The sequence below is a fragment of the Vigna umbellata genome, chromosome 3 (genome assembly GCF_029865625.1).
Source record: "Vigna umbellata cultivar VRB3 chromosome 3, Vumbellata_1.0, whole genome shotgun sequence".
NCBI lineage: Eukaryota > Viridiplantae > Streptophyta > Magnoliopsida > Fabales > Fabaceae > Vigna > Vigna umbellata.
Window position 1 is genome coordinate 9,664,435 of NC_142167.1, and position 9,081 is coordinate 9,673,515.

Consider the following 9,081-nt stretch of genomic DNA (forward strand, 5'->3'; position numbering starts at 1 on the left):
CCAAAGATACCAAACCCTAAGACATCTAGGTCTTTAAATAGGACATAAAAATAATAGAAAACGGGTCCAAGCCCAAACAGATCATAAAATCGCAGAAAACTGGCCCAAAACTCGTATGGTTGACTTTTTCGGTATTCTGGTTGACTGGTTGACTTTTTGGTTGACTGGTTGACTTTTCTGGTTGACTGGTTGACTTTTCTGGTTTCTGGTTGACTTTTCTGATTCCATCTCTCTCCTTCTTCACTTCTTTCACTAAATTCACCTTAAAACCTGCACAAAAACACTGAAATCAAGCATAAATCTGTCCAGCTCTCTTATTTCTGAAAATATGGATAAAAACATGATTTCAAGCTAGTTTCTAAGTGTAAAGGTTGCTTTTTGTGTCAATTTTAAGCATGAAAGTAACAATTTTTCAATTGTTATCAACTTACAAGCTTCTAATCTTATCAAAATCATTCAACAGCCTCATTCAGAACACAATCTCATTGACAATTTACATTCAGTTTTAGAGAAGTCTCAAAAGGGGTTGTGTTTTAGGTGTGATGAAAAGTTCAGTTCAGGCCATGTGTGTGCCAACAAACACCTCATGTTTTATTGTTGGTCGAAGGGGAAGAAGGAGATGTAATGGGAAACAATTCTAAGGGGAAAGATGAGGCAGATACCAATGAAGACAATGGTTAAATTTAATGAACCAAATAATTGGCATAGACCTTATAACAATTGGAACATATGATATAGACCTTATAGCAACTGAAAAAAAAAACTGACAAAGCCTTAACCTACTCAGGAAATATTTTCCTTATACTCTTTATTTACCAATTTCCCTTATGCTTACAGCAATACCAAAACAGCCCCCAAAACTTATTCCAAGCTCAAAACAAAATGAAGAGGAATCAAAACTAAAAGGCCAACCATACCAGAACAAGTTCTAATACACAGAATGACATATAGGAATTCAACATAAAACATGGAAGGTACTAACCTGTCTGGTCTCCCCTTGTGCTCACAGTCTCAACGCAACGACCTCCTAAAGCTAATGACCACGGATCACCATCGTCGCACAAGCCTCACGCGTATAGCCACAAACCACCACCCCAGCCGCAACACCGACAACGACACGAAGAACCCAATGCCACCAGACAGAACAGACAAGGAGAGGGACATAATGGAAGCACAATCGAACTAGAGCAAGTGAAACAAAAGGCAGAAGGAGAGAATGGGAAGCTCGATGGGACGAGAGAGAGGTAGGGTAGGGTTTTCTGTTTGACGAAATTGGGGACGACCTCAACGAATACCCCCAACACTTAGTTTAATGGGTTGAGCCTCTTACCGAAGGCCACACACCCCTTGCTAAGCTCTTCTTGATCGTCCGTAATGTTATTTCACCATGGTCTTCGATAATTATCTTTTTGACCGTCGGTAACGCATTTTTACCAACGGCCGAGAGGCCATCCATAAAAATCCTACGTCAATTTCTTGTAGTGGATAATATACAAAGTTTAAGTTTTTTAAAGTAATTTTAAGTTAATTTTTCAATTGTAAACAGGTCTTTAAGAATGTGAAAAAGTTTATATAAAAACTTATTTTACTCTATGATAATTGTTTTCAAAATAATCATGTGCAATTTATTATGATTATTATTGTCATAACTACCATAACAATGAAACTTGTTAGAATTGGTTTCTTCCACACCACTTTCTATTATAACTCCTACTAAAACCGTCATAAGATCTAGAGAGTGCAAATTTATGGAAAAATTAGGTCCATTATATAATGATTATTCATAACTTTTATATATATATATATATATATATATATATATATATATATATATATATATATATATATATATATATATATATATATATTATTTTAATGTTCCCCATGTCATCCACCTACACATAATATTATACACTTTCCAGACAATCCAATTCATTTATAATTAGACCATATTATTCATTATCTACAAAATTATTATTTATAAAAATAGGAGAAAACATAAAAAAAAATGAATAATTTTTTTTTACTATACGGAATATATAGGTTGGCTCAACTGATGATAGTAGATCGGTCCACGGAGTCATTTTAGGTGGTTAAGATTAATTAATAATGTAATTGATATTAATAGAGAGTTAACAGTAACAGATATTAATGAATGTTAATGAATAATTAATAGGTTTGATTACTATAGGTTCTATAGATATAGGGTTAAATATGTTTTTAGTCCCTCAACTATCAAGCGATTTTGTTTTTCGTCCTTATTTCAAACTTTGCACGATTAGATCCCTGTCCTTAAGGAAACCATTATTTTTGGTCCTCACAAACTAACGCCGTTAAATTTAGTCTCACGTGGCTAACGGTATGCCACATATGATACCAGCTTTCACGTTTCCGTTTTGTTCTTGTGTTCTTCTGTCTTGTTTTTTTTCACAGATAAGGAAACAACCGGGGTGGAAAACAATCGGGGAGGGAGAACCCAGATCTGAAACGGAAACGTTGTCTTGGAGAACGGGTTGGTCCTTGGGTCGTGGGTCGCGTTGGTGTGTGTCGTCGGAGTTGTCTAATCCGAAGAGGTAATCGGGTACTTCCGAGAGCATGGAAGAGGCTTCAGAGCGGCCACGCTCGAGACCCGAAACGCCACCGTGAGGGGTTGGTGGTGTTATATATATATATATATATATATATATATATATATATATATATATATATATATATATATATATATATATAAATATTTCCGTTTGGAGAAGAGAGACAGAGAGTTGCAAAGAATACTGATGACAGGAGCAAGCAAGAAGCCATGAACGAAGCTGAAGCTCTCAGAACTGAAACCAAAACGGATCCATCGAACAACCCTTTTATCTGAATCCTCTACCCCGCCATGAGGGACACTTTCTCTATCTCGATAGCACCTTTCTACCTTCTTCTCTTCTCTTTTCTTCCTCAATCCATTTATTAATTCACCAAATGGTACGAACACAACACACCCAACTCCTTCGTTAATTTCTTCTCACCTATATTCATGTGATTCCTCTCCCACGGGATCTGTTTCCATTTCTATAGTTGTATATCTTTTTTATTCATTTCATCAGCACTTTTCACTTTCAATTGAAGGATACAACTTCCTTTTCATCTCCTCCATCACACGTATGTTAAATTGTTGTTTACTTGTCCAGATTGATTTGCGAAATTTAAGGTACTCAGTTACTAGGATTCACTGGCACAACTTCCGAGACTGTCTGTTTATCTTTTGTTTTTCAGGATCTGTAACAAACAAGCAAGAAGCTTAATTTAATTTAAATTAATTAAAGCCCCAACATTGGTGGAGGAAGCTTGTGTGTTAATCCAAAATAGCTTTGCAATATACATGCATAATGGGCTAATCAAGATCGAAGTGAAAAGAATATGTGTGTCTATATATAGAGATCCTGGAACAGGATATGATGAATTGAAATGGCTTACAAACGCTTTACCTTATGGACCCATCTTACGTACCTGACGCACCGCACCACCCGACACTTCTCGTCAATCCCAACGCTACCAACGCGCTCAACCTCGCGAGTCTCACCCATGCGCCGCCGGTGTCGCCTTCCCCCAACCAGCAGCAGCATGTGATTCACGGTTGGCGACGGCGGCTTGCGCGAGGGGTTGGTGGTGGCGGGCTTGTGTGAGGACGAAGTTGAAGGGGAAGGTGGTGGTGAAAGAGGAGAGAAGGAGAAGAGGGTGGTGAATAGTGGCACACCACACGTGGCACGAGATTAATGTGAAAGCTGGTATCATATGTGGCATATCGTTAGCCACGTGAGACTAAATTTAACGGCATTAGTTTGTGAGGACCAAAAATAATGGTTTCCTTAAGGACAGGGATCTAATCGTGCAAAGTTTGAAATAGGGACGAAAAACAAAATCGCTTAATAGTTGAGGGACTAAAAACATATTTAACCCATAGATATAAGATGTTGAGGTAAAAACATATTTTTCTAAATTTAATCCAGATCTTCTTGTGAAATATATCTAACTTAAGTATCAAAGTGTCTTTTATAGGTTAATCATCTATTAATGAGGATTACTTTATTAGAGATAGAGAAACTGAACGATCAAAATACGAAACACATTAAACATACACTCGACCCCTTTTTACCAAAACAGTTTTTAAAACTTTTTAACATTTTGTTGCGAATACAGTTTGATTAAAAATATTGAAATAATAATTTTATAAATAAGCTACTTAATGTATTTCGTTTGATGAAGTGAGAAATACATTCTTCTTTTCACGTCACTTCTTTATGATATGCCACTTATTAATGTGATTCTTTATCGTAAGAGGATGTGTAATTTAATATACTAAACTCAAATTTTTACGAGTCAAATCCAAATTTCAAGTGTTGAATTGAACTAGTTTACAATATATTTATAAACACTCATTATATAAGGAGAGGAATAAGAAGAAAAATGCATCCTACTAAAAACCGAATTCATAAAAACAAATTAGGTTTAATACATCATTTGGTCCCTACTTTTGAGAGTTTTGTTCAAAATGGTCCCACCTTTTGAAAAAGTTCAGTAAGGTCCCATATTTTGGTTTAAAATGTTCAATTCGGTCCTTTTCGTGGACGACGTTAGAAACTTAACGGTGGTGGTGCCACTGTGGCGAAATTTGAGTGACCTGTTATGTTTTGATGGTTACGTGGCACTGTAAATTGAGGAAATATCCTAAATTGGGGACCTTAAGTGGAAATTAGAATCCCCAATCTTCTCCTGCTTCTTCTTCATCTCTACTCCCTGCAACCTCATCCAGACTAGACACACCTTCTTCACATTCCGAACCAGCACTGCAGCAACTGCGGTGAACACTCTTCTTCTACTTCTTTTTCTCCTTCGCTAGACGATTGATTTCAGCTTTTGCTTGGTTCAGCAGCCACTCCACGGTATTGCTAGCTTTGTCAAAGCCCAACATATCTTGCAAACCAAAAAACCTCCTTGCAACATTAAGGGAAAGTCTCATTCTCCTATCCCTCAATCCCCTGCGGTGCTGTTGGAGGGAAATATGAGAAAGACTAACCGGTTGAGGGTCGGGGTTTTGATATTGGGGATTTTTCCCCAATTTAGGGTTTCTGATTCTAATTTAGGGTTTAGGGTTATTAAAACTTTAGGGTTTTCCCCAATTTAGGATATTTCCCCAATTTACAGTGCCACGTAACCATCAAAACATAACAGCTCACTCAAATTTCGCCACAGTAGCACCACCACTGTTAAGTTTCTAACGCCGTCCACGAAAAGGACCGAATTGAACATTTTAAACCAAAATATGGGACTTTACTGAACTTTTTCAAAAGGTGGGACCATTTTGAACAAAACCCCCAAAAGTAGGGACCAAATGATGTATTAAACCAACAAATTATTATCATCTTTTTACAATATAAGGGTAAGAGGAGAGAAAAATAAAAGAAATGAATAAAATTTTTTTCAAATAATATAAAATAGTCCATCAATTTGTACAGAAAATATAATTTAATATTTACATTTAATTCAAATACAATATAATTACATAGCAATGTTTGGTAATGTTTGTAACACTTATAGAAGTGTTATAGAATAGAAATATTAATCACAATAGAAAGATTTAAAAAGATGGTAGAATCAAAGAATGCCACAAGGAGAAGGAGGTGGAGGCTTTGGTCGCACAAAAGGAAAAGGAAGCAAGTTAAAAGGAAAAGGAAGAGCAGGAGGTGGTGGTCTATCCAATATTAATTGTCTTTTGAGTCTCTCAATTTCATTATTTGATTGAATTTGAATTAACTTATGATGTTCTTCTGCTCTAACTCTAGCAACTCTCTCTTCTTCCAATTTCTTCCCAAGATTTGCAATTTCTTCCTTAAGCTTTGATTCCACCTATATATTAAAACAAAATTATTTTAAAAAAACACATAATAATAATAACATATAACGTTAAACTTTGAAATGTTTACCTATAAAATGTCAACATTCATAATACCTAACATATGAACTTTTAATAAACAAAATAATAACAAATATCCAATTTTAATGAAATTTATTTTTTATCAACAAGATTCAAATTATAAAATAACATTCTCAATTAAACATAATACAGATTGGATTCATCAATTGTCATAGTATATCAAATTGATCTTGATTTATTCTAGGTGCTCTAATATAGTTTGTAAAACCTATTTAGACTAACTTATCTGTAAAACTTATGAATCAAATTAAAAAAATAAAATTAATTTATTTATGAGTTTAATTACTCTATATACTTATTATATAATCTCTTTCATCTAATTTGTTTAAATTTTGATTTTTAACCAATGAATTTAATTTTATTGAAAAACTTTGCTTCTCGTATTTCTTTTAGAAGTTTTTAATCAAAAAAATTCATTCAAAAATAACTTAAATCAATTGGCAATTCCTGTAAAATATATTATTTCAACAAGTGACTAAGATTATCTGAACAACTTACCATAACAAGTTAAACAACTTAAATGCTGTTTTCTACAAATTATTCATTTATTATTCCAAAACCAGAATAAATAAAAAAAATACTTATGTCACTTTTTATATCTTAAGAAAAGATAAATCCATTGTTTAATATGTATGCTTGTGATTCTATTATATACACAAATTACGCATCCTTGATTATCTTATAATTCTACTTATAAGAATTAAATATATGAAATGTAAGAGTTAACATGTTTAGATTTAAAATAGTAATATAAAAACCAAATGCTCTGAAATAAATATAAAACATAAAGATAATATATACCACATTAGTCATTCGTTTTAGCACATCCACATATTGTTGTTCCATTTGCATTTTAATATCCATCATTTCTGCTTTTGAATATCCTTTAAGAGAGTCAAGAGCTTTTTGTTGGTCATCTCTTATTTTTGCTTTCTCCTATAGAATGAAACAATGAGTTAATTTTCATTATATGTATACATCATCAATTCAATAACAATTTTCAAGTTTATAACTTCACCTTCAATTGCATAAACAATTCATTTGTAAAAGGTTGTCCACCATTATGAGATATAACCATGTTCACAAGATGAAGAAGTTCTTGAACTTGTCCAGATTGTTTTTCTTTATCTTTAGTCTTATTATCAAAAAGCACTTTTCGATTGCCGCATAGAACCAAAATATCCTATACATAAGTTACAATCCTTTCAAAGTTAATAAAATTCTAAAATATTAAGACATAAGATAAAATACTTTCATAATACTTCAAGTAGTATATGAGTGATGAAAAATGAGATTAAACAACCTAAGTTTTGTTAAATATGAAAATACAATTAAAATATTAAGACATAAGATAAGAAATATTTTACTATTTTTTAAATAATTTTAATAATTATAACTTTATTTAAGAATTTATTTGGAAAAATCATAAAATAGATAATAGTCAAAGGGAAAGAAATTTTTTGAGAGCAAACAAAATTATAAGAAATTTTGAAAACATTTTTCGTAAAATTTAATGTTTTCTATTTTTCATTTTTGAGAATTGTGAAATAAAAATAATAGATATTAATAATAACAATAAAAAAACCTTAAGAGGTTGTGGACACTGGTTGCCTATGTAATCCTCAAATGTTAGATCATTTTCTTCTAGTTCATCTCCTCCGGTAAAAACAACAATCATATAATCAACAATTTTATGTCCAAACAGTGCTTGCAAAGCAAGGAAAGTAGCTTGTTCCTCTTCTGAAAAACGAGTCTTAACAGAAAATACCATAAGAATAGCATGAATTCCATCTTTAGCCATATCAATACATTTAACTATTTCCCTTCCAACCGAATGAGTTCCATCAAAAAGTCCTGCAAAAATACATTGGGTTTTATATTTACTATTCATGAAAATATAATTTATTTTATTTTTAAAATGTTTTAGATTTTGATACGTATATAATGTCATTACTTCTTTCTTTACTCCCAACGAAATAAAAATTATTATATCAACAAATAATAGATTAAAAATTTATCAAGATTAAAAATAAAAACCATAGTATTTTTTAATTACAGAAAAATAATTTTCTTTATATTCAAAGATACAATTATTTTTAAGAATTCAATATTTTAAAAAATAAATATATTTTCAAGTACACTAAATTATATTTAATTTATAGCTCTAGGGATGTAAAACAAAATTTTGACCATGACAAATTTAAAGTAAAAACTAAATTTAATAGGGGGTAAGAAAATTTAACAAAATGAAATATAATTGGAATTAAATACATAATTGCTAGATTTAAAACACATTTAAGCCTTAATATATACATGTTAAACTTTTGAGAGACAATGATAACAATGATGAAAAATGACACTCTTTTTAACTCAAATTAAATGCATAATCATGTAATGTATAACAAGTTATAGTATTGTACCTGGAGTATCGATAACATTAATAATTGGTTCATCTTTAGTTTTTTGTAAGTCACAAACACGTGTCACACCAGAAGAACTCAATCTTGATTTGAAAGCTCTTTTTCCAATAATACTATTTCCTGTTGCACTCTTACCATTACCTGTACGTCCAACTAAAACTAGAGTTCTACTTTCATTAAATAATATAGTTTTATCCATCACAACTGTAAAAAAAAACACATGTATTCAATAAGATTTTACGAATACAATAAAAATGTAATGTAATGACAAACAATATGGTAAAACATTTAAGTAAAACTAAGTTTTGTAATAAGAAGTAAATATCTTGATATTTCAATTATATAATATGTTTATATAAGAGAAATCAATGAGATCAAATGTAGTACATGATATTTCTCAACTTCCGATTGTATGATTATCTGGTTTTCTTTTCTACCATTAAAAGGCCTTTTATAGGAAGAAACTATACTTGTCTGAGGGGAAAAAAACTAACAAGAAGTCCTAGAATATAAAAAAAGCATTTAAAGTGTGTTAAAGAGTAAGAAGAAAATAATATTCCTAAATAAAAGATATGGGCAGGGAAAAGAATAATGGAACTTGGAGTTGATATCAATTGAAAGAAAAATATAAAGTAAATTGAAAGTCCTCCACCTCTTGAAGACTTGGAAATTAGAAAAGTT

General features: G+C 31.7%; 1 protein-coding gene across 1 annotated transcript; it reads right to left on the bottom strand.

Moving 5' to 3' along the window:
- Nucleotides 1-5,488: 5,488 nt before the first annotated feature.
- On the bottom strand, nucleotides 5,489-8,813 carry LOC124820965 (immune-associated nucleotide-binding protein 9-like). Its single transcript, XM_047292757.2, has 6 exons — nucleotides 8,788-8,813; nucleotides 8,401-8,604; nucleotides 7,566-7,834; nucleotides 6,999-7,163; nucleotides 6,782-6,916; nucleotides 5,489-5,892 (listed from the first exon to the last, which is right to left on the bottom strand). Exons 2-6 carry the CDS (start codon nucleotides 8,597-8,599, stop codon nucleotides 5,641-5,643), a joined length of 1,020 nt encoding a protein of 339 aa, XP_047148713.1. The 5' UTR covers nucleotides 8,600-8,604; nucleotides 8,788-8,813; the 3' UTR covers nucleotides 5,489-5,640.
- Nucleotides 8,814-9,081: the final 268 nt, after the last annotated feature.

Coding starts and splice junctions, on each gene's coding strand:
- LOC124820965 (XM_047292757.2), bottom strand. CDS start 8,599: ATGGATAAAACTATATTATTTAATGAAAGTAGAACTCTAGTTTTAGTT. Junction 7,164..7,565: donor AGTGTCCACAACCTCTTAAG/GTTTTTTTATTG, acceptor ACTTATGTATAG/GATATTTTGGTTCTATGCGG. Junction 6,917..6,998: donor AATTGTTTATGCAATTGAAG/GTGAAGTTATAA, acceptor TTCATTCTATAG/GAGAAAGCAAAAATAAGAGA.